General features: G+C 46.2%; 1 protein-coding gene across 1 annotated transcript; it reads left to right on the top strand.

Moving 5' to 3' along the window:
* Positions 1-270: 270 nt before the first annotated feature.
* On the top strand, positions 271-27,641 carry CASP6 (caspase 6). The gene is made up of 8 exons (XM_067568212.1): positions 271-386; positions 7,304-7,345; positions 8,352-8,394; positions 13,109-13,255; positions 15,483-15,559; positions 16,043-16,218; positions 18,880-19,039; positions 26,460-27,641. The coding sequence occupies exons 1-8, from the start codon at positions 347-349 to the stop codon at positions 26,696-26,698; spliced, it is 924 nt and encodes a 307-aa protein (XP_067424313.1). The 5' UTR covers positions 271-346; the 3' UTR covers positions 26,699-27,641.
* The last annotated feature ends 100 nt before the right edge of the window (positions 27,642-27,741 follow it).

Here is a 27,741-nt window from a genome sequence, read left to right as displayed (position 1 = left end):
TTGTTGCTGTTTTTCTCCCCTCACACAGCTGGGAGGGCGGCGGACTGGACTGTGCACCCCACCGCTGCGGCCGGCTGACCACACCAAGGGCCGGGCCCGGGGAGAGTGCGGGGCGCGTGCCACCCTGTCGGCCTGCCGGGCCCGGGCGCACACGGCTCGCTGCTGCCTGGGGGTGGGGTGCGGTGGCCGCTGGAGGCGGGCCGGGCGGGCGGTGCTGCGGCACCTGGGCTGTGCAGCAAGCCCGGCGGGCGAGCAGGAACTGGAAGTTGCGCACGTAGCCTGCAGAGAGGAGGACGAGCGAGCGCAGGGGGCGGGGGCCGGGACTTCGGGGTCTCTCTTGGTGGCCATGGCCAGCTCCAAACACCGGCGCATCGGCAGCAACTCGGGTAGGGCCCCGCGCGCTCTCCTCGGGGGCGGTGAGCCCGGGGGGGTCGCGGGCGGGCTAGGGCTGCGGTGGCACCGCGCGGCTCCCCGCGGAGCCTGGCGGTGGCCAGGGGGCTTTGCGGTTGTGCTGGGGGGGGGCTGAGAGCTGGTCTCTAGGGGCGTTGGGCCCGGGGGAGGCCGGGGCTGCCTGCGACCATCGCCGACTTCTTCCGGCTGAGGAGAAGAGAAAGCGACCGCCGAGAGAGCCGAGGGACTGGGAGAGTCGCCGGGCGCCTTGGAGCCTGGCCCGCCCTTTGTCTCCGGTTCCTGCCCCCGCCGCTTCCCAGCTCTCCTTCCACACCGACGTCTTCTGCCAAGGCTCCCTCCCTCCCTCCCGGAGCGGCCACCCTCCTGCCGCTTCCCCTGGCAGCCCCCCAGGGCAGGGAGCTGCTCTTCTTGGGGACACCCAGTGCTTGGTTTGTAATGAAAGGCGCTGGGGCTCAAGCAGGTTTTTTTTGCTTTCGTAGCTGAGATGGCGAGGCCAGAGGTGCCGGGCAATGAACCGCGGAGCCTGGCGGTGGCAGGGCTCATCCCTGGCACAAAGCAAGCCCTGGGTACACACCTGTTCTGCAGTGCCAGGCAAACTGGTGATTTATGAGCAACAGCCACCTTTGGTTTGGCAGGGTTTCAAACAGGCGGCAGATGTGCCCGCTGTCCACTCCTTATAGACCAGGGTTTCTCAAACGTTTTTTTGCTGGGACCCCATTTGAAAATATTTCAGGCTGTGATGACCCCGCCTCCCCCTCTGCCATTCCACACACACACACACTCCCATGCCACCCTTACTTCTGTGCCGCTGCTGCTGGGGTGGGTGCTGCCTTCAGAGCATCACTCCAGCAGCTGCTGCTCTCCCATCATCCAGATCTGAAGGGCTCTGGCCTCATGCATGGGGCTGACAGCCATAGCCAGGCCATGTGCAGGGGCTGACAGCTGGTAACCCTCTCCCATAATACCTCACAACCCCTTGAGGGGTCCCAAACCCCAGTTTGAGAACCCCTGTTATAGATATTGATTGAAAATGGGGTGGGAGGGATCAATTATTCCAACGCGTGCATTGCACATTAAATGAGGGGCTTGGCAGTAATCCACTCTCAGTCAAACTGATGGTTTCATAAAATAAATGAAAGCAGGTTTGCAAAGTATGATATTCGTAGTTATTTATAAATGTGATTGAACAGTGCTTTTTTAAAGTTATTTTATTTCTCTTCTAAAGAATAGTGCCATTTTTAAAATTGATATCATCCCCTAGTATATCCGGTGCATGTCGAACACGCATGTGTATTAACTGAAAATAAAGAGGAATAAAACTCCACAGTGATGGTGATTTCAGACCTCTTCCCCAATCATCTCTTCAGAACTGGTATGAGTAGTAGACTCCCCAACAGATTGTTTGCAAAAAACGCAACCAAACAAAAACCACCAAACAAAACCGCCTCAAACTTCAAGGTCTGGTCTATACGGGAATTTTTTTTACCAGTTATACTATTGTAGTTATAGCTGTATAGTCCCCTGTGTGGACATACTTATTTCAGTGTAAGAGTGCCTTTTCCAGTTTAGCTTTGATACCTTCCCAAGCAACATAAGATAAATTGAAAAAAATCCACCCTTGTACCAGAATAAGAGTATTCACATGGGGAATGATACCAGTATAACTATCTCTGTTTTAATTCACACCTTAGCTTATTCCAGTATAACTTTCCCATATAGACATACCTTAGTCTGCAACTAAAGTGTGTACACAATAATGATGGGGGTTTTTTTTTGTACTGTATGTATTCTATGAGTGTAGGAGCACCCTGGCTGTGAAAACAAAGTTTGGGTCGAGTGGGGTGTGGTTGCTTCGTCCTCAGTGCATGCTGTGGCATAGCCCTAGGCCAGGTTAAAGGCAGCATTGGCACTGCATCTGATTCAGAATGAGATTAGAGGGTGTAGCTAGCACTTTGAAATTTGTGGCCACGTCATCTACTATATTGCCCTCAACCCACACAAGCTGCTTACTGCCATTGCATGTACACTTACTGAAGGACTGCATCTGGCTGTGCATTGCAGCAACCAACCCCTGCCCTAAGGCTATAAAGATTTGCACTTATTGACTTATGCCTGTGCCTATGCCCAGAGGAAAGAGGGAAAAGGTATTCCTGATGTTGGAGGAGGAACCGTTGTAAGTGACTAAGTGAAGCTGCTTCAGGTGAATACAGTCACCTTGTGATGCAATAGACAACTGCTGGCATTCAACTCATACCTTTAAGCACCCACATGTTAAGAATCATTAACTACGGCATCTCAGGTTGTTCAAGCCAGTCATCTATTTTTCTTCATTAACTGAAACTACTTTCATTATCTGCATGTTCCTACTTACCCTCTTCCCTGCAAGGAGTTCCATACAGGCCTCCTCTGTAGAGCTTCTTGAAGGATTGAGGCCATAGTGTATAGAGTTCCTAGGTTATATTCTGCTTTCAAACAACATTTTGACTGTCCACATAGTAGCTAATAGTGATTATTTTAACTACTGATATTTTGCACTTATAGCATTATTAAGACATTTCCTTGAGTGGGTGAGGGGATAGGAGCGAAGTGTGTCAGGCAGAAGGTAGGATAATGGGATGCTGACACAGAATGAGGGTAACTGCCTCAAGCTCTCTTACCTCTTCCACTCCTCCCTCCTTCTCCTCCCAAAACCCATGGGCTCATCTCCCCCAGTCTGCCCCGGTTCCCACCAGTTTTGCCAAGCTCCCTAGTCACTCCTGTATCTCACAACATCCTGATTCTATGAGGTGCAAGAGGACTGACTCCTGTAACACCTTACCCACTGCTACAGGGTACCCATAACAGGAAGTAAGTTGCTGTCAAGAAATGTCATTCAAGGAGCTGCACGTAACTTTGCAGCAGTATTTTCTCCTATGGAAAGGTGCACTGAATTGGGTCCCAGGAGACCACAAGTTTTAGTTCTAGCTCTTTCCCTGACCATGCACTTCATACATATCTTATTACTGAGCAAGGTCTGATATCTCTGTATTTGGAAATAGGAGAAATTAAACATACCTTTTTTACAGATGTAGTAACAGGTAACGCAGGGTCACATTTGGCAGAGCTGGGAATAGAACCAAAGTTTCTAATGGAGCAGATTCATGTCTCATGCAGTTTGCCACCTTGCCTTTCAGATTGAATGTACCAAATCTAGGTTCTTGGATATGTTGCCTGTAACCACTAGCTTCCCTCCCTGAATCATTTTTTTCATTTCCTTTTTTAATAAATCTAGGAAGTTTCACATTTACTTAGGGCTCTTTAGTGAGAGAAGCTTTGGTCTGTAAAACTCCCAACTCATGTGTTGTAGAAGTTGGAAGGTATGTTGTGATAGAGCCAGGGGCCTGCAGGAGTTGATTGCCACTTAGGAAAACTAGATTCTCCTTCTGGCTCTGTCACAGATTTCAGATATGATACTGGGCAAATCATTTAAATTAGTTTTTTCACAGGTGGTCACTAGCTGTGTTCTTTTGGGGTCTGATTTTCACAAGGACTGAGTACCATTGACATCAGTTGCAGCTGCAAAGAAGGATAGTCCAGTGGTTAGGATGCTAGCCTATGATTTGAGGGAGCTGGGTTTAATTTCCTGTTCTGCCACAGACCTTAGGCAAGTCATGTAGGGCTAGATTCACAAGCACTTTGGTACTTAAATCCAACATTTAGGCACCATCGATGTTCTCAAAACCACTGCTCAGTTGCCTCCTAACATCCCCTAAGTGCCTAAATTTCCACCAATAGGCACGTGCAAAGCTGCTTCAGTCTTGACACCAATCCAACTCATTCTTAAGCCCCAGCAAGATTCTCAAAGTAGCCATTCTCCTGCCTGTCTTCCCTGTGAGAATTGATCCAATAGGTGTTCTCAGAGCGTGCATACTGGTTCAGACCCTGCACAAAATACATCCACAAATATATGATTGTCAGTCCACACATTAGACCCATGGATGGGGCACTCACTGGGGACATAGGAACCCAAGTTCAAATCCATCCTCTCTCTGATGTGGAGCAGATACTTGAGCCCAGGTCCCCACATCCCCAGTCAGTACCTTGCCATAAGACTATTGGGTATTCAGTGGGGAGGGATCCTCTCCCAGTTTTTCCTTGGGAGCTGTTACACTTTATAATTAAATATTTTCTGGAGCAGGGAATCAAACCTGACTCTCCCACTTCTCAGGTGAGTGCCCTAAACACTAAGCTGCAGAGTACTCTTGCTTTCTCTGGACCAGTGATATAAGACCCTGCTTCAAATCAAGCAGAGCAGGAATTTAAAAAACAAGGTCTTCCCACATCCCAGGAAAGTGCTCTAACCACTGGCCATGGCATAGACTGGGCTAGAAACACCCCATCACTCTGCTTGTCCCTGGCTATCTTTTGTGCAGGACCCTAACTGGGAGGCATGATCAGAGAACACCTACTGACTTGGTCCCCTTTGGGGCGATAGTTTGAGAATGCCACTAGGTCTCAGGTGTGAGCTAGGACTCCAAGCAACTTGGTATCATCAGCATTTAGGTGCCTTTGCACTTTTCTGCTGGGTGAAACTTACATGTCCAAGGAACTTTGGGTGCCTGCAGGGATAAGCTGCAGCTGAGCAGGGGTTCTGTGAATGTCAGTGGTACTTAAACTTTGGACTGTGCCGCTTAACTCCTCTTTAGATTCCTAAGTCCTTTTGTGAATCTGTCCCTCTGTGCCTCAGTTCTCCATCTTTGAAGCGTGGGTTATAGCATTTCCCTAGCTCACAGAGGTGTTGTGAGGAGAGAGAGACATTAAAGAGTGCCAGGTGCTCAAATACTGCCAGGTACTCAAATAGGTAACGAACCCAGGTCCCCTGCATCACTGCTAAGTAATTTAGAGAGACAGAATTGGTGCTGAGCATTGACAGCTCCTCAGGCACTGGAGTCTAGAGGAAGAAGCAGGGAGTTTGATGGTCCTGAGTCCTAAATCTCTGCCATTGACATACTGTACTTAGAGCCCATTTGCAAAGAGGGGATAAGTAGTATTATCCCCAAACTCTGAGGGTGCTGTGAGGATTAATTGGTTAGAATTCTCTGCTGTTCTTGTCCTCATCCTCATCATCCACAGAGGCCTCCTCATTTGTTCTGGACTGGGATTCTTCGGCGGTATCGATGCTGTGTGGTGGCACAGTGGTGGGATCACTGCCATGAATTGCATGCAGCTCCTCATAAAGGTGGCATGTTTTGGGCGAGGAGCCAGAACGGCTGTTAGCTTCCCTAGTTTTCTGATAAGCCTGCCTCAGCTCTTTGATCTTAACATGGCATGCTGCACGTCCCTGTTGTGCCCCTTCTCCAACATGCCGTGAGATATCTTCTTGTAGATATCTAAATTTCTTTTGCTGGCTTGGAGCTGTGCCAGAACAGACTTTTCGCCCCACAGACCGATGAGATCCAAGACTTCTGGTCGACTCCATGCTGGAGTGCGTTTGGGCCATGTAGTTGCCATGAGCAGTTCAGCTACAAAGCTCTCTCCACTCTGTCCAAATTGGAAATGATAATTCAAAATTTCCTGGGGCATGAGGGGAGGAGCTATTTCCTGTGTACATGACCACGTTACAGCAGAGCACTAATGTCCAGTGCGGTCACAGAGCATTATGGGATGCCTCCCAGAGGCCAAGATGTGGATTTCCGTTGCGCTCTGCCTCCATTGACGCAAATGCGACCAATGGAATTCAACTTTAGCGCTATGCCACTTGTGGAGGTGGTTTTATTAAGTCAACTTTTACCGCGATTTAGATCAGCGGAACTTACATGCCAGTGGAGACGCATGCTTCAAGGAGTTGACGTAAGCAGCGTTATGTCAACCTCCATTGCCAGTGTAGACCAGGCCCAAGAGACAATTTTTTTGGCTCAGGTGATCTCTCTTGAAGCTTATTTATCTCGAACTCCTGGCCTGAGTCTTTCTTCCCCTGTTCTGGGATGATGAGGAATTCATTAATTTCCCACAGCTTGCACTACCCTGCATGTGCCTCATTAAGCACATGTAGCTGTGGCCCGTCCTAAAGAGGAAGGCTAGCATTTCCTTGTCAACACTCAGATAGACCCAATACCCTGATCACAGAGACCTTAACTATGTATTTGTATAATGTTTTTTGGGAGAGATGGCAATTAAGTGGAAAGTTAACTTGGAATTTCCAGGCTAATAAAAAAGGGTTTTTAAGAGAAAACAATAATGTTTTCAAAGGTTGAGTTTATTTTGGATGACTTGATATTTTATCAGCCTTACCTCCAGGTTCTCAGGTAAAAACCATGGTAAATCTCATACACACATGCTCTCTTTAAACGTTCCTTTGCTTAGGATTCTGAACTATGTCATTACTGCTAAGTTCAGCTGTGTCTGCGCTAATACTTTTCAGCACTTCTCCCATTGTTAGTCTCATACCGTTGTTGCAGCTCTTCTGGTGGTAGCAACGATGGACTTGCTAGTGTAGACAGGCTACCGGTGTTTTCTACACTGGTCCATGCAACCTTGGCCGTTAGACAACATGATGGTAAAAATACTGGTACCCTGTTCTACACTAGCACCTCCACCATTACTATTACCAGTGGAGCTGTGCTTGTGCTAGACCAATAATAGAAGTGCTAATGTAGGCAAGGCTGTAGTGATTTGATTTGGATGGAGAGTTAGCTGACAGGTAGGATGCTGAGGGGCCAGCAAAGGGCAAAAAATTCTCGCAAGAGTTAATAAACATGGCCCTTCATGGTTCAGTGCTGGGACTCTATTCAGTTGATTTATGACAGAAACAAATTATGAAAGGGCATGAGTGGTGTAGTATAAAAATGTGCTCATTTGATTTTTTTGTAATATTGTATGTTATGACAGTGACATTGATGTGTTTCAATTGCAGGGCAAATCCAGGTGGATAGTGGGCCTGATTTAAAGACTGAAGGTACAGTGAAGTATATTACTTATGGCCAGGTTAAAAGGAGTATTGTGGGCTGTCACACTGTGGGTAATATGGATTGTGAGAGATCTTCGGATCTACAGAGACAGTAACGTGTAGGTGGGAGAAGAAGATGGGAACAGGACAGCTTTATCTTTAACAGCTTTAGGTCGGTGGGTCTAGCTCTGTATTCTTTGTGCATTCATTGTGTTATTGGCTTCGGTAGGAGTTTTGGTTGTTCTAACACTGCAGATGTATGTCTCTATGCATTTTAGCAGACGAAAGGGTATGAATTGTTTGCACATTTTAGAATTTTTCTGCTAGTTGGAAGACCTTATATCTTCATCACTTATTAAATAATTGAGTGACACATCTAACCACAAAGAAAATGTTTAGCTTCAGGCTGATTGCATCATGTATTTAAAAGACATGCACTATGTGCTAGAAACTAAATAGCATACATAAAAGCATGCAGTTTACATGAAAGCATGAAATTACAGAGGTTGTGTGTTAAAATAACCAGACAGCCGGTTTGTAATTTGCATATGCAATGTCCATGATTGCAGATGTACAAATTATGCACGTGTACTTTTGCAGTTTTAAAAATCTGATCTTTTGGGGCCACATGTTTAAGAATGGCCTCCAAAAGTAAACCCATAAGATTGTGCACCCAAATAAGCATTAATGCAGATCAAGTGGTTTCATACCTAATTACCTAGCCTGTGCATGAACTGCCTTGTTTGTTATCAAGTGTACTTTACAAATGGTTGCACGTGATCTACATATATATAAGTCCTAAAAAAAAAATGCAGGAACAGACTTCCGGAACTATAAGTGATAGTACTGGAACACACTCAAAAAAGTACCAGAACGGCATTCTGGGGTGTTCTAGCATGACTCAAGCCCTGATGCAAGTTTAAATTTGAAATTCTGCCACTGCCTATGATATCAAGTGTTCTTTTAATAACTGATTTAGTAATTCAAACAACCTTTGGCTCTCTTTTTATTATAGGTGGAGACCAAAACATCACAGAAACAGATGCCCTTGATGGAAGGTAAAGGCCCTTGTTTAATTAAACAACTAAATATGGTAATGGAAGAGACAGAGAGACGTGGCATATAGCAACCAGAAAGTGAAACTCAAAGCATTTATGAATTGGGTTTTTTTTAATCTTTAATAAGAGTCCAAAGGGAGTGCACCAGAAGGCCCCCTGTAATGATACAAAACGTGTCAGACTGCTACATGTCTCAATATGGTCTCAAGTTGCAGTAGGTTGGATATTAGGAAAAAGTTTTTCACTAGGAGGGTGGTGAAGCACTGGAATGGGTTACCTAGGGAGGTGGTGGAATCTCCATCTTTAGAGGTTTTTAAGCTGCGGCTTGACAGTGCCCTGGCTGGATTTAGCTGAGGTTAGTCCTGCTTTGAGCGAGGGGTTAGACTAGATGACCTCCTGAGGTCCCTTCCAACTCTAATCTTCTATGATTTTATGATTCTGTGTTCTAGTATAATTGAAGTAGTAGTATTGATTATTATTTCATTATAGCAGCATCCAGAGGCCCTAGTAAGGATCAGAGTTCCATTGTGCTGGACACTGTACAAATATGTACAGTAGGAAGGAGACTGTGGGCTAGACTCACAAATGGAACTTAGGCATTGCAACACCAAACTCTATGGCACTTTGGTGCCGAGTGGAATTCATAGCCCTATGTTAGGTGCCCAGGTGCTCAGGATTCCCACGTAATACATGGGGAGAGTTAGGTTCCTAAGAATGGGATTCACTGAAGCCAACAAGCTGAGTAGGGGGAGCTACCTAAGCTTGGCAAGAGTGAAATGCAGAGGAAAGGGGAAAGGTTTAGGGGCCAGATCTGCAAAGGAACTTAGGTGCCTAAGTCCCCAATTTAGGTGCTACAGTGATCCACAGACCCCTGCTCAGCTACTGCCTAACTCTGTAGGCACCTGAATTTACTTACATAGTCTCTGCTTCTGAGTGCACACTTACTATAGGCATCCAGATACCTAAGTCCCAGCATGATCCTCCAACCAGGGAAAGACAGTCATTCCTCCCACCTCTCTTGCCGGTCAATGTGGTAGAAATCCTTGGAGCATGCATTCCAGATCGGGCCCCATTTAAAATCCAGCTGGATGATGGGGAGGTGGTGCTATTGCTCTTACAACATTCAACCCGGTGGCTGGTTAGAGCAGTCACCCAGGATATGTGAGACCCAAGTTTAATTCCACCCTCTCTGCCTGAGTAGGGAAAAAAGATTTGAACAGGGATCTCCCACCTCAGGAAAGTGCTCTGACTACTGAGCTATGGGATATTCTGGGTGGGGGTCTCTCTCAAGCTGTCCTGTTGAAGCCCTCCCACTTTGTATAAATACTTATAGTCACTGGGACAGAGAGAATGATAATGATTCTCTAGCCTGGTGGCTAGGGCACTCACTACCTCTCTCTAGCCCAGTAAATATTTATTTATGCAAAGTGGAACAGCTTCACCAGGAGTGACTGAGGAAGCCTACTTCAGAATACCCAGTAGTCAAGTCCCTGCTCCTAAGCAGGGGGATTCAATCCTGGGTCTCCCACATCCCAGTTGAGTGCTCTGGCTATTGGGCATAAAGGGACTAGCGCCGCCTCAGTGTTGTGAATGGCGCCTAAATATTGGAGTTAGGCACCTAATTCCCATTGTGAATCTAGCCAAAAAATCAGAACACTTTGTAAATGTCAAAATGTATTTCCAATTTTTTTTCAACTGAAACAGCTCACAAAGTCAGCATTAATTTGCCAAAATATTTCAATCCAAATCTGCATTTTTTTCAGTGAAAAAAGTTTCAGCTGAAAAATTTCACTGAACTCTAATATGTGTCTGTGCGAACACACGCACCTCACTTCTGCTGCTTCCCCCGTTACCTGTTTGGAGGGCTCTTTGTTCCTAGTGGTGGCTCTGCCCCCAGCCCCTGAGAAACAGGGTTGAGTGTAACGGGTAGGAGAGACAACAGGCATGGAACTGCGTGGATAACTATTCACCACAACATTGTTTGTTGGGAATCGAATGATCATTTGAAATTAGGTTAGTGCATTACTTTTTTAAATAGAGCATTTTGTATTTTAAAAGGATTAAATTAAAAGGTACATTCCAGATATAACTTTATAGAGGAGGAAAGGGAACTAAGACATACAGAATGTGAACAACAGCACATACTGCTGCACATGTAAGGAAACGAATTGTCAGACAACTAATACAAGTGAGGAACAAAATACTATGTTATGTTTTTTTATGGTAGCGCTCACTCTATGCTAAGCACTCTCCAGACATTCATGGGAGGCGGGGGTGGGGGAGTGCAGATCTCTGCTTTGAGGATACCACAATCTAAAGTCAGATATGACCACTTCTAACCATCAGAAGAGTGAAGTGCTGGAACAGCCTTCCAAGGAGAGTAGTGGGGGCAAAAATCCTAACTTGTTTTAACCCTGAGCTTAGTAAGTTTATGGAGGTGATGGTATGATGAGATTGCTTACAATGGCATGTGATCCTTCAACGACTGCCATTAGTGAATGTCTCCAACGGCCAGAGATGGGACACTAGAGGGGAAGGGCTCTGAGTTACTACAGAGAATTTAGACCCCGTGTGTGTCTGATGGATCTTGCCCACGTGGTCAGGGTCTAATGGATCATCATATTTAGTGTCTGATTTGAACTAGAGTAAATGGTGGATTCTCTGTAACTTGAAGTCTTTAAATCAAGATTTGAGGACTTGAATAGCTCACCCAGAGATTATGGGCCTACTGCTGGTAGGGTAACCAGAGAGCAAGTGTGAAAAATCGGGACGGGGGCTGAGGGTAATAGGCACCTATGTAAGACAATGCCTGAATATCAGGACTGTCCCTATAAAATTGGGATGACTGATCATCCTTACAGGAGTGGGTGGACGAGTTTCTGTGATCTGTGATGTGCAGGAGATCAAACTGGCTGATCATAATGGTTCCTTCTGGTCTTAAAGTCTAAGACGATAAATAGAATTTTTTTTTTATATGAATCAACTAGATTTACTAGATTTATAAACAACACAGCAGAAGTGGGTCTTTAAGAGGGACTTAAATGTGGATAGTGTAGAGACTTTGCAGCAGAGCTCAGGGGGAGGTCATACCATTCATGGGGGGGCTGCGTGGAAGTGATTAATAAGGCAGAAATATAAGGAACACCATGCCTGAAACCAGTTCGACAGATCTTGAGATGACATGAAGAATTGCCTAGGTCCTCATACCAGCTATTTTCAGACTTCATTCAACACCCCATCTCCAACCATTAGCCCACCCATCAATTAATTTTTCCACTCATCTTTCTTCCTGCTAGGTAATATCCAGGACCCAAATGGCCCTGGTTATACTTTTAGAACAGTCCATAGCATTAGCATATGTACATTTTTATACATATATGTATTATACATGGGATAATCAGACATGATATACATATACAATATTTTACATATTACAAATAATACAAAGCGAGGGGGAGAGAGGCAAAATGGGAGAGAAAATTGCTTCTTCGGGCACATAGAGGTAGCGGTATAGGGAGTAGCAGCTGAGAACCAGCCTCCAGCTATATCTTGTTTACTGGTAATGCGACATGGTCAATCCGAGGGTGCGAAGTATGACAACCCAAGTCGGGTCACACTGCCCTAGAACTGGCTCTAGTCATGCTAGTTATTTTTGACAGGTAAATATTTGTTTTCATATATTCTCAGATGGAATGTTTTCTTTTGTCCTGATTTCATGGGAGAAGCTGTTCAAAATATTGTATGTGCTTCCTAGTGGGTGTTTGGAAATAGTTTTTTAGTATGTATCTGAATTTACACAGGGATCAGAGTTTCATTCCATAAGATAATTTCTTTCTTTACTAGGTATTTATGGCTTATGTACATTTAAAAAAAAATCTCTGTGACCTATTGTGGAAATTTTTCTTTTAGAAAAAGGCCACACTGTCGCTGCTCAAGTGGCTTGGAGGCTATAGCTGGTTATGCCCGACACAGTTTTCCGACTGTTGTAGAATTAAGGGAAAGAAGCTGTGACATGCCCCATCTTTCTCTATATTTTTTCCCCTCTCGATTTTTGAGTACTGAGCATGGTGATGCTAAGGGCAAAAATGCTGAATATTACAGACTTGTAACTCAGTCAGTAGTATTAAGGACATTTTGAGTTCAACTTTCTGGAGTTTATTTTGGATTTAGGTAATTTATCTCAGATGAAAGTCTCTCTCTGTCCTACCAGCATAGGAATCTAACGTCGCAATGTAGTCTTAAGAAAGTCATGTGACTGCATAAGCTGCCATGCACATGTTGCATGTGATTCAGTAAACAGTCACTTGAAACAAAATTCCAGGTAGTGCACACTTAAGTTATCAAATGGTGTTTTAAAATAAGAAGTCTGGTTAAACTGTGAAACCTGGAGAATCAATACTGAGTCCAAGCTCCACTTTAGTTTACCATAATGTGCCTACTTATTGCACTGACAGGCTTCTGTCCTAGAAGTCAATGGATAATCCAAGCAAAACAATGAAAGTTACAGAAACAGCTTTTTAAACTCAGAATTTACTGGCCTTTATCTGCTGCAGCCCATTCTTTAAGGAGATTTTTGAATGACTTATTGAATGTGCCTCAGACTTTCAAAAGTGACTATGCACTCTTGAAAATCTTGACCTCTGAACACATGGAGGTAGGTGAATTTATAATTCTTTATTGATTAATTGAAAGGCATGTTCTTTCTTTGTGACAGCCGAGCATTTGATCCAGCAGCACAGTACAAAATGAACCACAAGCGAAGAGGGGTTGCTTTAATCTTCAATCATGAGCGGTTTTACTGGCACTTAACACTGCCAGATAGACGTGGCACACATGCAGACAGAGAGAATCTGAAACGCAGGTAAGATGATATTTGGCTGCTTCACGGAAGGATAAATTTTTTTAAGGTAAGTTAAATAAAAATACGCAATTCAAAGTGATTTGTCATGTAAGTTATATAAGCAGGTCTAAAATAACCGATTTTATTGACATAATTATTATTGAAAGATCTTGCATGATATCCCATGATAAAAAGAATTAAAGAGCCTGCTTTTGCTCTCTTTGAAATAATAGGCAGGCGGAACTCCATTTGATTTCAGTGGGAACAGGATCAGGCCCTGTGAAAATAGATTGCTGAGGTACAGGCAGCCATCATGGTGGGGAAGACTAAGTGGTGGTTGTAATTTTTAAAAGCTGCTGAGTTTTGTGTAATCCAGCAAACGACGTTTTCTTGTCGCTCAATATCATGAGGGGAAAAAAGTAGAACACAAATATTTTCACAGGTTAATATATAAGAACGGTAAATTTGCTTGTAAAAAATCACAAACTGGTGGGAAGGCCCAGGGGGCAGGTATAGTACCTGAAATAACTTTTAACTCGTTTTTTGTAATGGACTAGATTTCAAGCTGAAATAATATTGTGCCCCTTTAATATTGTTTGACATTAGTTTATCCAGTATCCGTAATGCATGCAAGCCAAGTGATGGCTGTCTACTGTTGAGATAGAAGTTCTAAGTATGTGGCTCTTATAACCATGCAGTTTATGGTAGGAGATAAATTGACCTTTTGCTGTTTTACATCTTACACTTACTGTGATTCACTAAACCAGTAACCAGTTGGAGAAAGTGCTGTGTTGTGCAAATAAATCTGTTTAATAACTTATGCCATCCAATAGCAGAGTAGTTCAAGGACAGGTTCGTAGGGTAAACGTCCTGTATGATACGATTTCAAAAACTGACTAAAGAGTTGAGAAAGTTAAGTGGCCTTTATTCCTATTCATCTAGCAGGTGCATGCAGCTGTAGCTGCTAGCAAATGCAAAATAGGCAACTGGTAGTTACCAAAAAGCAGCTTTAGGGAAGCAGAACAGCTCTGCAGCCAAATGAAGCTCTTGGCGCAATTGGCTAACTCAAGGAGCTGGTATAGTGTAAGCTTAGCCACATGCTATTTTACAACAGTTTAGATATGCAAAAAGGAAGGGATATGTGTCTTATAGAAAACACCCATGTCTCTTAGTACTAGTTGTCTTCCACTGTGGACTACCAACAAATTTCAGACTCTGCCACCACTGACAATATTAGATATAGAGAGACAAGGTGGGTGAGGTAATATCTTTTATTGGACCAACTTCTCTTTGGGGAGAAAGACAAACTTTCAAGCCACAAAGAGCTCTTCTTCAGGTGAAAGCTCAAAAGCTTGTCTCTCACCAAACAGAAATTGGTCCAATAAAAATATTACCTCATCCATCTTGTTGTCTCTCTAATATCCTGGGACCAAAACAGCTACACTGCATACAATATTAGATGTAATTAGAAACACGTCCCTCAGAAAAAGTGATAGTGAGTTTCCTATTCCATTCACTAGCAATAGAATTCCATAATAAATTCTGCGTTAGCCTATGGAACCATTCAACAACAGCACATCAGGGCATTGGGGAAACAAGTAAAAATGGGTAAAGCACCAGGTTAGGCTGGCATTGGCCTGATATCTGTAAAGGAACCAGTTACAAGTGTAATGGATTGGCACAAAGCTCGTGGGGCATGTGGCTGCACATAATCTAATCAAAGCTTAATACAGGGGAGATGGCATAGCCCAGCATCAGCATTTTTCAGGGCATGATTAAGTTTTGATATTCTGCAGCTTCTGATGATTTAATAGTATTATGGCCCTTCAATACCAAAACCAAACAAAACAAAAAAGTCCAATACTGTCATTTTGGTTCATAGTTACATGAAAGTGAAATGCATTTTGGCAAAAATGGCAGTTGTTGTTCCTATTTTATTTGGAGTCTTATGTGATTGGTTTTCAGACAATTCCGTTTGAGTACCTCAATTATTTGTGTTTTCTGGTGCTCCTTAAGAGAATTCCTATTTCATCAGAACACCTTCACTTTGTAAACAATGATTTTTTTTGTTCTATGCATCTTTAGGGCACTCCTGGCTCTCAGGTTTAGGTGCCATTACATAAATTAACATGAATATCTATTCTCTCAAGGAATAGGTACAAAGTTCCCCAGGGAACAACAGAAGTGGGGTCATTTTAAACATAACTCATAAAGGATACTTATTAAAACTTTGTGTGTTTAATGATAGTTTGACAGAGCTTGGATTTGAAGTCATTTGCTTTGATGACCTTAAAGCAGAAGATGTGTTGCAGAACATTTATGAAGGTAGGAGATCATGTACTGGATATGTCTTACTCTATTTGTAGGAGCAGTTCTAGATTAGATGGTATTTATCCATCATTGTTAGACAAGTTCACTCTAACTTGTATGGTTTCCCTTCTGCGGTGAAGTCCCATAACATAAAAAGACTAAGGAACAGAAAATATATTTTATACCAGTGGTATACTCATTTGTATTGCACTGCAAGTATTAGAATTCCTAAGATGTATCTGTGACTGCATCCAACAGAAGTGGTGCTGAATAAGCATCTACTTAACTTCTGGTAGACTGGATCCTCAGCTTGTATGGATCAGTGACTTCAGTAGTGCTATGCTGATTTACATCAGTTGAGAATCTGGCTCAACATATTCGGAATAGGACAGATTTGAGATTAAGTGGCAAAATGTGGCCGTGAATGGATTAATGGTGCAGTGTTTAATAAATACAATAAGCTTTCGTAGTCCTCTAAACACAGATCCACTATTCTAGTGTCGATGAACAACCACAGTGATGCGGACTGCTTTGTGTGCGTGTTCCTGAGCCATGGTGAAGATAATCACGTTTACGCCTATGATGCTAAAATAAAAATTCAGACAGTGACAAACATGTTCAGAGGAAACCAATGCCCAAGTCTAGCAGGAAAGCCTAAAATATTTATAATCCAGGTAAGATGTTTGTTCTTGAATTTATGTACTTTTTCCACAATAGTACAGAAGACAGTTCTTCTGGGATAACTTCCTCCATTATGGAAAAGGCAATGGTTATTGTGGCTCTTCCCAGAGGCACCTTGCTACCAGCTGCCATTACCAAGAGGAATTCTTGTTTGGAAATCAGCTCTCTTCCAGGCTTTCACAGATCTTGCTGTCTCAGTGCAGGTTAGCAATAGGCACACGCCAACCCCAAATCCTCTGACCATCCCTCTAGAGAACTCAGCCCATCCCATTGAACTCTTACAGAACTCTGATTCAGTACTCCCAAAGGTGTAATACAGAGCAGCTTATTAGAGTCAACTCAGGATCATCAGTCAGCTTCACACACAACACTTAGATTCTATTAGCCAGGATGGGCAGGGATGCAAAACTCTGCTCTGAAGCGCCCCTAGCCTGTTTGCCAGAAGCTCAGAGTGGGGATGGGATGGATCAGTTGATGACCTGTTCTGTTTATTCCCTCTGATATTGGGCTAAAAGGACCATTGGCTGACCCCGTATGGCCGTTCTTATATGTTTATAGTGGAAACAATGGTTACATATAAAACAAAATCATAAAACACTTTGTAGAGCCTAAAGTTAACTCACAGGACATTTCCCTGTCTTCTACAGGATAGCTTACCACAGTGCCTTTTCCCACTGTTTTTTCAACCAAGCTGGCTGAAATCCCCCTTTCATAAGATCAAGACTGCTGGCTGACAGCTTGTCTTCATGTATTGAAGGATGCCAGGGTCTCTCTCTGCACCCCAGATCTTCACTTTTGGTCTTCACCTCTTCTGAAGTCTCTGCAAGCTCCTCATTAGCATTTGACTCACTATGCTAATAGACTTCTATTGTAAGACATACAGTGGTCCACCAAGGAGATAAACTTCTCCAAACAGGAGGTGGGAGACACTTCTTTCAAGACATGCTGCATTTACTACGAGGCCTAACAGCAGAGTTTTCAGCATATATACACAGACATCTTGCAGTGGTTGACAACCAGCATCACACAGGCTTTCCTCAGAGACCCTGCGTGATCCCTTAAGATGAACCTAGGGAGCCTGAATGTCAGTGACCTCTGCCAGTTGGCATCAAGAGATCCTTGGGTTACAGTTATCTAGCCTGGGTTGGAAAATCTTAGTCCATGTACAGAAGCATTTGAGAATCAGTTAAATTTGATTTTTTTTGCTATGCTAACTGAAACAAGAAATAATCTTGTACTGAAGCTGCCAGTGAATCACAATGGTAAAATTATACTGATACGTGAAAGCCAGCCCAAATCAAGACAGTGTAGGATAGATGGTCAACAGGTGTCAAATGGCAGAGAAGCCATTGCCTTCAGCTTTTTGGGGCAAAGAGTTGGTAGCCTCAGCTCAGTTTTTAGGTGACCCCACCTCATACTTAGGAAGACTAAAGAGCCAGTGAACAAATTCCATGAACTATATTTCTTGCCTCCCCAGGTGGTTCCCTCCCAGTCAAGGTTGAAGTCTCTTGGCCCAATGCTATGGGGAGTTTGTATTGCATTTCCTGTGCTTTACATGTTTGTTGTCTTAAAAAAAACCCCAAGCCTGTATTTGGAGCTTGATTTGTCCTGCACTACGTTGACCTCTCCTGCCCTGTTAGAAAAAGAATTTTTGCTCAATGTGGTGTCCTAAATTGGCCAGCATAACTCAAGATGAATGGCAGTGGCCAGGGTCTTCAGGAGATGTGTGGCCTCTATTTGCCACAATCCTGTGTGGACCTGACTGCAATTTAAAGCAGCTATCCCCTGGATGAACCACTTTATAACTCTTCTCCTCTAGGGATGCAATTTCCTTAAGACACAGAGGTCCCTGCAAAATTAAACCCTCTGTTAATTCAGTATCTTATACTAAGACTAAATCTACTTGGATTTTATAGAAGTAAGGGCAGCGAGCAGGGGAGAAGTCTACTACTTCAACTGGATAATTAATTATTTAAGGGCTTCTACTAGTGTAGACTCACTAAAAACAAAAACTAGAGCCATAACCTAAAATCACTTCCACCCTTTCTTTTAGTTAATTTACAATGCAAACAAGGACATAGTAGAAAGTAGTGCTGAACCCCTTGAAATATTGGAGCATGCAGTGAGGAAACTTGCTGTTGTATGCTTCCTGTTAATGAAGGCGAGAACTTTCATGAATACCTATTTACTGACCAGCATTATATGTTCATCTAAATACATATCCTCTCTTACATCTTATTGGGTTCCTTATTCTGCCCCTTGCTTCACTGACAATGCCAGCCTCATGTACCTGCTTCTCCCACAAGTGTATTCACACACTTTTTTTCAAGCTGCTGCTTACACATAGAACGCCCTCCCTGAACTGATCTGTAAGGCTTCTATCTTCTTCTTCCACAAGTAGATAATACGTCAGTATGGTGTTTACCAGACTTCAATATTTCTAAGTTGATGCCCTTTGCTATTAACCAGCCTCCTCTACCAATGAAAGCTTCAGGGAAGTACAAGTAGGACAAAGGGTAGTTCTTTCTGAACTTAGTCACATTAATGAAGACCATCTAAACAAACGGGAAGCACTTCCGCTTTTAGAATTTTGTTCTGTGATGGCTAATTGTACTTGGCAGATATAAGGATTCAGCAGTTTTTTCTCCTATTAGGCATGTCGAGGAGATAAACATGATGACCCAGTCGTTGTTACGGATGCAGTGGACAGCATTACAGACAAGTCTAATGTCAATGAAACTGAAGTGGATGCTGCAGCTGTATACACATTACCTGCTGGTGCAGACTTTCTCATGTGCTACTCTGTTGCAGAAGGTATGTTATTTTGCATTTACATTTTTAGTGTTTAACTCCTGCAGGAGTTCTGCTGCTGTATCACTACTGTTTCACTAACTAGAGTAGGCTTGAAGAGATTCTTCATCACACAATCAAACAAAGAATTAAAGTTCCTTAAACTGACCACTTTATTTGTCTGCATTAGCGTTGCCATCTCCCCAACATAAGGATTAAAAATAAATGAAAATATGCCATTTAACTTGCAATTTTTAAAAGACTTTGCACCTCAAAGTATACAGATCCCAGCCCTATCACTGAGCTACCTGTCAGCAGGAAATAGACTTCTGCACCTTTCTTCTGGTCATGTGACTTCTTAAGCCTCCACACACAGATGGTTGCATTTCCCAAACAGCCAATGCATATCACTCCCAATCCTGAAGGCTGTCCTGTAATTCAACAGTGAGTGAATTTACAGAACTGTTTCTACTACTGAACCAATATTGCACTCAACTTAACATTACCTGATGTTGGAAAGATATAAAAATATTCATACAAAATCCTTTTGTAAAATATTGTATAAAGTCAAAGGGCAAAATCCATCACTAATGTGCAACTCCACTGAAGCCACTGCATTAACAAAATGGTATTGCACTCATTATAAATTATAAGAGATTAAAAAGACTGGGGCTTCTCAAGTTGAAAAAGTGACAGCTAAGAGCGATATGATGGAGGTCTATAAAATCATGACTGGTGTGGAGGAAAAGTGTTTACCCCTTCACATAATTTCTTTGGGAACACCCTGCTTCTTGTGTTAAGAGGGAGCAGGTTTAAAAACAAACAAAAGGAAATACCACTTCACACAACCCACAGTCAACCTGTGAAACTCATTGCCAGGAGATGGTATGAAGGCCAAAATTATAAATGGGTTCAAAAAAGAATTAAATTAGTTCTCTCTTCGAGTGATTGCTCATATCCATTCCAGTATAGGTGCGTGCGCACCCTGTGCACAGATTCCCGGAACTTTTTTCCCTTAGCTAGCTCCGTAGGGCCGGCTCAGGCGCCCCTTGGAGTACCGCGCTCATGCCGTGGTACATAGGGCGCTGCCGGCCCTGCGGCCCCTCAGTTCCTTCTTTCCGCCTGTGACGGTTACCGGAACGTCTGCCTCTTGCATGCAAACGCAAGTAGCATCCCTTAGTGTTAGCTGTTATTGTTTGAGTTCTAGTTTATTGTTAAAGTAGTTAGCAAGTAGTTAAGTAGATAGTGGCCTTAGGGGCTAGACTTGAGCCATGCCTGGCTCTATGGGCTTTAAAGCCTGCACCATGTGTGCGAAGTCCTTTCCAGTGAGTGACCCTCAAGACCGTTGCCTCCGATGCCTCGGGGAGCAACACAGAAAGGAGAAGTGCAGGATCTGCAGGTCCTTCAAGCCAAGGACCCAGAAGGAAAGGGACGCAAGGCTGAAGGCGATCCTGATGGAGTCCGCGCCCCGGCCGGACTCTGAGCCTTTGCGTGATCCTGCGGCACCGCGTGTCTCATCGGTGTGGAGCGCCCCACTGGCACCGTCCTCGGCACCAGCACCGGCCCTGCTTGCTGTGCCAAAGCAGCAGCAGCGGCGGGAGGCCGCTCCCATGGACTCTCCCCTGCTACCGGGAAAGCAGGGGGTGCAGCAGGAGATGCCCCAGCCACGTGCCGTGAAGAGTACTCCGGCATCGGCATCTCCTTGCAAAGAGCCTCCCCCGACTTCTGGGGGTGGGGGAACGCCTCTGCAAGGGCCGTCGACACCGGAGGCTTTTGCTGCAGCACGCACCCTCATGGGTCTGCCTACGCCTCCGTCCCCCCCTCGGCCGAGGGCTCCGGGACGGGTGTCTTGGGGTAAACCTGCGTTGGGTGGCCCCCGTGGGTGCAGGAGACAGGAGTCGAGGTCTCCCCCCAGACGGTCAAGGAGGGTAGAGAGTGCGGGCAAATGCCAGGGGCAAACGCTCGAGGCGAAGGCGCTATAGTTCCGCCTCGAGTGAGGACCTTAGCGTGGGCTCTGGTGTGGAGCCCAGCTCGGTACCGATCCCCAGGGCTGCCTACTCCGTGCATCGCAGCACCACCGGCCGCCTCGGCACCGCCTACTCCAGCACCGAGCGCCTCGGCGTAGGCGACACCGCTCCCGTTCGAGATCTGGGAAGTGTCGCTGCAAGTCTTCTCGACGGAGGGGCCGTTCCAGCTACAGCTCCTCCAGCAGCTCTTCCCCTCGTAGACATCGCAGGTGCTGGCACCGGAGGTCTTCATCGTCCTGGAGCTGCTTCCCTCCCAGGGCCCATAAGCAGCGTTCAAGTGGCTCTGGGTCAAAGGGGGGGCGCTTGGAGATGACCCAGCAGGTTCCCACGTCGGTTCCTGCATGGCCTCAAGGCCCCTGGCAATGGCCATATTGGGGGCCTTGGGGCGCTCAGCTGGGTCAAGGGACCGCCTCTGTTCAGTCCTCAGCGGCCCAACCAGTGCCCTCTCCTGTTGAGGCACAGGAGGATAACCCTTCGGAGGAAGGGACTGACCCAGAGGAAGGTCCCTCTACAGGGGTCCTTCCTCAATCCTCCTCCTCCTCCCCTGATGAGGCGGCGGCCAGGGACCACAAGGCCCCCCTCTTTGATTTCCGGGCCCACCAAGACCTCCTGAGGAGAGTGGCAGACAGTCTGGGCCTGGAGATTAAGGAGCTCTCGGAGGAGGAGGACCCCTTCTTTGGGGTCTTGGACACGGCAGGCCCATCTAGGTTGGCCCTCCCCGTTCATGAGAGGGTAATGAAGATTGCTAAGACCCTCTGGCAGACCCCCTCCTCGGTAGCCCCCACCTCGAAAGGTGTGGAGCGCAAGTACTATGTTCCCAAGGAGGGGTTCGAGTTCCTGTATACGCATCCTGCCCTGGGTTCCCTAGAGGTGGATGCAGTAAACCAGTGGGATCGCCAGGGGGGCCAAGGCAATACCCCGAAAGACAAGGACAGCAAAAAGCTGGACCTCTTCAGGCGTAAAATGTGTTCCACGGCAGCCCTACAGCTGAGGGTCGCTAACCATCAGGCAGGTACAATTTGAACCTCTGGTCTTCCTTGAAGAGGTTCTCCTCGGGGTTGCCCCGGGACCAGGCCACTGACTTCGCCACAGTGTCGCAGGAGGGAGTGGCGGTGGCCAAGGCGGCGCTTCAGTCAGCCAGTGACGCAGCGGATGCTGCCAGCAGGGCGATAGCTTCGCCTATCGTCATGCGCCGCTGCTCCTGGCTGCAAGCGTCTGGCCTGTCTCAGGAGGTCCAGCAGTTGATTCAGAACCTCCCATTCGACTGTGCCGGCCTCTTTTCTGAGAGGACGGACGAAAAACTCCACGCCCTGAAGGACTCACTAGCCACCCTGAGGTCCCTAAGGCTATACACCCTCAGGCCTTGAGGTACCAGGGCAGCCGCAGCCCCCACCCAGACCCGCTCAGCCCATGAGGAGTCGGGGGCATTACCGGGCGCCCAACCGCTGGGATCGGCAGGGGCCCCCTATGGGGTCCCAGCAAGGCCCAAACAAGGGTGGTGCACCCCATAAGAAGTTTTGATGGGGTGCACAAGGGTGGCATCTCTTCTTCCCCCCCGGATCACCCCAAGTTATTCTCCCACAGACTTCGGCCATTTTACGCTGAATGGGAGGCTGTTACTACGGACCAGAGGGTCCTTGGCATAGTCCTCCGGGGCTACGCTTTGCAGTTTACAGCCTTCCCCCCCCAACCTGCCCCCTACCCAGTCCCTCTTCAGGGACCCCTTTCACAACCAACTCCTCATGCAGGAGATCAACTCCCTCCTTACGCTCAGGGCTGTGGAGGTCGTTCCTCCACAGGAACAGGGAAGGGGACTATACTCCAGGTACTTCCTGATTCCCAAGGCCAAGGGGGGCCTGAGGCCGATTTTGGACCTCCGCCATCTGAACAAGATTCTCAGGCGCACAAGGTTTCATATGGTCTCCCTGGCCTCCATCATTCGTACCCTAGATCTAGGAGATTGATATGCCGCCCTCGACCTGAAGGATGCGTATTTTCACGTCACTATCCTTCCAGGTCACAGAAAATTCTTAAGGTTTATGGTAGCTGGGTGCCACTACCAGTTTTCGGCCCTACCCTTTGGCCTTTCATCCGCGCCAAGGGTGTTTACGAAATGCATGGCAGTAGTAGCAGCCCACCTGCGCCAACAGGGGATCCAGATATTCCCCTACCTGGACGACTGGCTGATCCGGGGCAAGTCCAGGGCCCATGTGAGGAACAGCCTGGCTCTTACCTGCGCCACATGCACCAGACTGGGGCTGCTCATCAACGAGCAGAAGTCTACTCTCACCCCGGTGCAGCGCAGAGTTTATAGGGGCTATCTTGGATGCCACATAGGCCAGAGCCTTCCTCCCGCAGGCTCGGCTTGAGGCCATCTCCGCCATGAACTCCACAGGTCCTCCACGACGACAGCCAGGCATTGCCTCCAGCTGTTGGGACATATGGCAGCATGTACTTATGTGATGAGGCTGGCTCACCTCAAGCTCAGGCCCCTCCAAAGGTGGCTGGCCTCAGTCTCTCTGCACTGGCCAGACACAGGCTCAACAAGGTGGTCACAGTTCCTGCCCAGGTATTGTCCTCCCTGGTATGGTGGAGGGACCCCGGGACTTGGCCCCTTCAGGTTATGCAGGGGTTGAGAGGCTCCCCTTCCGGGACTTGGCCCCTTCAGTGACTCTGATAATGGACGCCTCAGATGAGGGTTGAGAGGCTCACATCAGCAAGGACCTGAGCACCCAGGGGCTATGCTCACCACACGAAAGAGCTCTCCATATAAACGTCAAGGAGCTCACGGCAGTCTGCTTGGCCTGCAAGGTCTTCATCAAATTCCTGAGGGGCAGGATGGTTCAGGTCCTCACGGACAACACAGCACCCATGTTCTACATAAACAGGAAGAACATAAACACACACACATACACAGTTTCAACTTAGGAGAGAGAGAGAGAACTCAGCAGGCTGGGTGAAAGTGGCAGATCAGCAGGGGGAGCGCGCTCCTCGGCTCTTTGCCAGGAGGCTATCGAACTTTGGGATTTGGCCATGAGACACGATTTTCACATATTGGCCTCTCACCTCCCGGGGGTCAGGACCGAGGCGGACCGCCTCAGCAGGTCGTTCTTACCCCGCCACGACTGGTCACTGCACCCAGAGGTGGTGTCTTCAATCTTCCAGAAGTGGGGGGGTTCCCCAACTGGACTTGTTCACGTCGTCCTGGAACAAGAAGTGCCCGAGGTTCTGCTCACTCCGAGGTTGCAAGCCGGGCTCCCTAGCCGACGCGTTCCTTCTAGATTGGACGGGGACCCTCATGTATGCGTTTCCCCCCACTCCGCTTCTGCCCAAGGTCCTCTTGAAAATCAAGAGGGACAGAGCGGATATGATACTGATTGCGCCAGCCTGGCCACGGCAGCACTGGTGCAGCATGCTGCTCGACCTGTCAATTGATACGCCACTCCCGCGGCGCTATGACCTGCTCTCACAGGACCAGGGTCGCCTGCTGCACCCGGACCTGGACTCCCTCCACCTGATGGCTTGGAGACTCTGTGGCTGACAGAGGGAGAGAGAGTCTGCTCGGCGCAGGTCCAACAGATTCTGCTGGGCAGCAGAAAACCTTCCACTCAGGTTGTGTACCGGGCCAAGTGGAAGCGTTTTACTTGTTGGGCGGAGTCCCGGGGTGTCCCACCGTCCGGCTCACCCATACAGGCGATATTGGAGTACCTACTCCACCTAAAGCTCCAGGGTTTAGCACTGGCTTCCCTGAAAGTGCACCTGGCAGCTATCTCAGCCTTCCACCCGCCGTTGGAGGGGCGTTCACTGTTTTCCCACCCCATGTCTCTCAGGTTCCTCAAGGGGGTGGAGAGGCTTTATCCCCAGGTCCGTGATCCAGTGCCTCCCTGGGATTTAAACCTGGTCCTCGCCATGTTGACAGAACCCCCCCTTTGAGCCCATGGCTACATACCTGCTGCTCATCCTCTCTTGGAAGGTAGCCTTCCTCGTTGCCATTACATCGGCTAGGAGGGTCTCTGAGCTTTAACCTCAGAGCCCCCATACAAGGTTTTCTATAAAGATAAGGTCCAACTGAGGCCCCACTCAGCCTTCCTGCCTAAGGTGGTGTCTCAGTTCCACTATAACCAGAATATCTTCCTCCCCGTGTTTTTTCCTAAACCACACGGTTCGGAGGAGGAGTGGAGATGGCACTTGCTGGACGTCAGACGAGCCCTGGCCTTCTACATCGAGCGGACCAGGCCGTTCTGGAAATAAACGCAGCTGTTCGTGGCAGTGGCGGACTGGATGAAGGGCTCACCTGTCTCCACCCACTGCATCTCCACCTGGATCACCGCCTGTATTAAAACCTGCTATGAGCGGGCGAAGGTGCCGCTTCCAGGAGCTGTGACAGCGCACTCAACCAGGGCCCAGGCCTCATCTGCGGCCTTCCTGGGAGGACTGCCCCTGCAGGATATCTGCAGAGCAGCAACCCGGTCATCGGTCCACACCTTCACGTCCCACTACGCCATCGTGCAGCAGGCGAGAGAGGACGCAGGATTTGGCAGAGCAGTACTGGCGAGAGTAGCTCAACACTGACTCCTACCCACCTCCAAGGTATGGCTATTTAATCACCTATATTGGAATGGATATGAGCAATCACTTGAAGAGAGAAAACAGGGTTATTTACCAGTAACTGTTGCTCTTCGAGATGTGTTGCTCATATCTATTCCAAACCCACTCTCCGTCCCCACTGTCGGAGTCAGCAGAAAGAAGGGACTGAGGGGCCGCAGGGCCGGCAGCGCCCTATGTACCACGGCATGAGCGCGGTACTCCAAGGGGCGCCTGAGCCGGCCCTACGGAGCTAGCTAAGGGAAAAAAGTTCCGGGAATCTGTGCACGAGGTGCGCACACCTATACTGGAATGGATATGAGCAACACATCTCAAAGAACAACAGTTACTGGTAAGTAACCCTGTTTTCATAAAGGACAGGTCCATCAGCCAAGATGATCAGGGATGTAACCTCATGCTATGGGTGTCCTAAGCCTTTAATTGCCAGAAACAGGGAGTGGATGACGGGATGGATCACTCAATATTATTGCCCTGTTCTGTTCATTCTGTTCATTCATGTGACGCATCTGGCAATGGCCACTGTCAGAAGACAGGATGCTAGGTAAGATGGACCATTGATCTGACCCAGTGTGGTCGTTCTTATTAATCCCCGGTTGAATTTGACTATGCAGATGTGCCAAAGTGCTGTTTACATCTCTAATATATGAGTACCCAAGATAGCTTAAACAGTGCAGAGACGTATATCTAAAATTTTATCCATAGTGCATAAACATGGCTGGCAAGAAGTAAATTGTGGTATTGAATGTTATTAACTGTCACTTCTAGTCTTCATTTAAGGTTAAATGCAGTCCTATGCTTTTATTTCCCAATAGGTTACTATTCACATCGTGAAACTGTAAACGGCTCTTGGTATATTCAAGACCTGTGTGAGATGATAAGAAAGTATGGTTCTTCCTTGGAGTTCACAGAACTTCTCACTCTGGTTAACAGGAAAGTAGCTCATCGCAAAGTAGAAGTATGCAAAGATGTTAATGCACTAAGAAAGAAGCAGATTCCGTGTTTTGCCTCAATGCTGACTAAAAAATTGCACTTCCAATCAAAATCAAAGTAGATAGGCTCACTATGAGAACTACATTTTATTCAGATTCACTCCAAAACATGGAAAATATCTTCATCACTTAATTTTGTAGTCTAGATCACTGGGTGAAGAGTTGTTCAGGAGTTTATAACATGATTTTCAATGTAGCTAGAGAACTGCATAGTTATTCACTCATTTTCCTCAACAGGACTATTTGCAAAAATGCTTGGGATCAAATTTCAGGAGCCATATTTTAAATAGGTTTTTTAAAAAAAGTTTCTGTATTAGAAATTATTGCTTTGTTTTGTCAGCATTGTAGCAATAGCAGTCTCAGGGAATTTTGGGAAAAATAATTGTAACTGATTTTTGTGTAATAAAAATTGAAAGGTGCTCAGATCCCATGGTAATGACGTTCAAAGTCCTAAGAGAGAGAGCACTTTTTACTCCATTTTTTTAAAATGTTCTGATTTGCACTTAAAAGATACCGTCTCCACTTTCTCACTGCATTCTAGCATTTTGTAACTTTTTTCAAGTATTTTTAAAACTGCATTAGATTATAAAAGCTTTTTTCTTGCACTGATATTAATTTATGGGGAGTGCAAGTAAGGTATATGTGTACTTTTTTTGTATCTTAAAAAATATTTAAACACAACCCATTAAAATGCTTGTTTCACCAGGCTCAAAATCTGTGTGGTGTGTGCCTTTAATGAACATCTAAGAAACACTGCTGTGTTTGGGCTCTTCCTCACTAGATCAATGCCTTCTCATCACTTGAGTTTAAAGAGCCTGTGTAGTTAGAAAAATGACAACATGGGGTTCCCTATTTATTCTCTCTCTAATTTACACAATAACTACATTCAGTTCACAATCAAGGAGACCATCAATCCAAAAAACAAAACCCACACTCTTCTTTTTGCCTCTTACTTCATCAAGAGTAGTAAACTCAGGATGCCGAATCTTTGACCTGACCAATTTATTCTACATTATTTTAAATACCCTCTTAGGCCTTTGGAAGTCTTCACTGCCTGGTCAGATATTTTCCCACAATCTCTGACTCCAGAAAAATAACATTTTAA

This window comes from Emydura macquarii, unplaced genomic scaffold (assembly GCF_026122565.2).
Source record: "Emydura macquarii macquarii isolate MOO-44397 ecotype Brisbane River unplaced genomic scaffold, CSIRO-AGI_Emac_v2 contig_2863, whole genome shotgun sequence".
In the NCBI taxonomy this organism is placed as follows: Eukaryota; Metazoa; Chordata; order Testudines; family Chelidae; genus Emydura; species Emydura macquarii.
The sequence above is the reverse complement of the archived record's forward strand: the minus strand, read 5'-3'. Positions and strand labels throughout refer to the sequence as shown.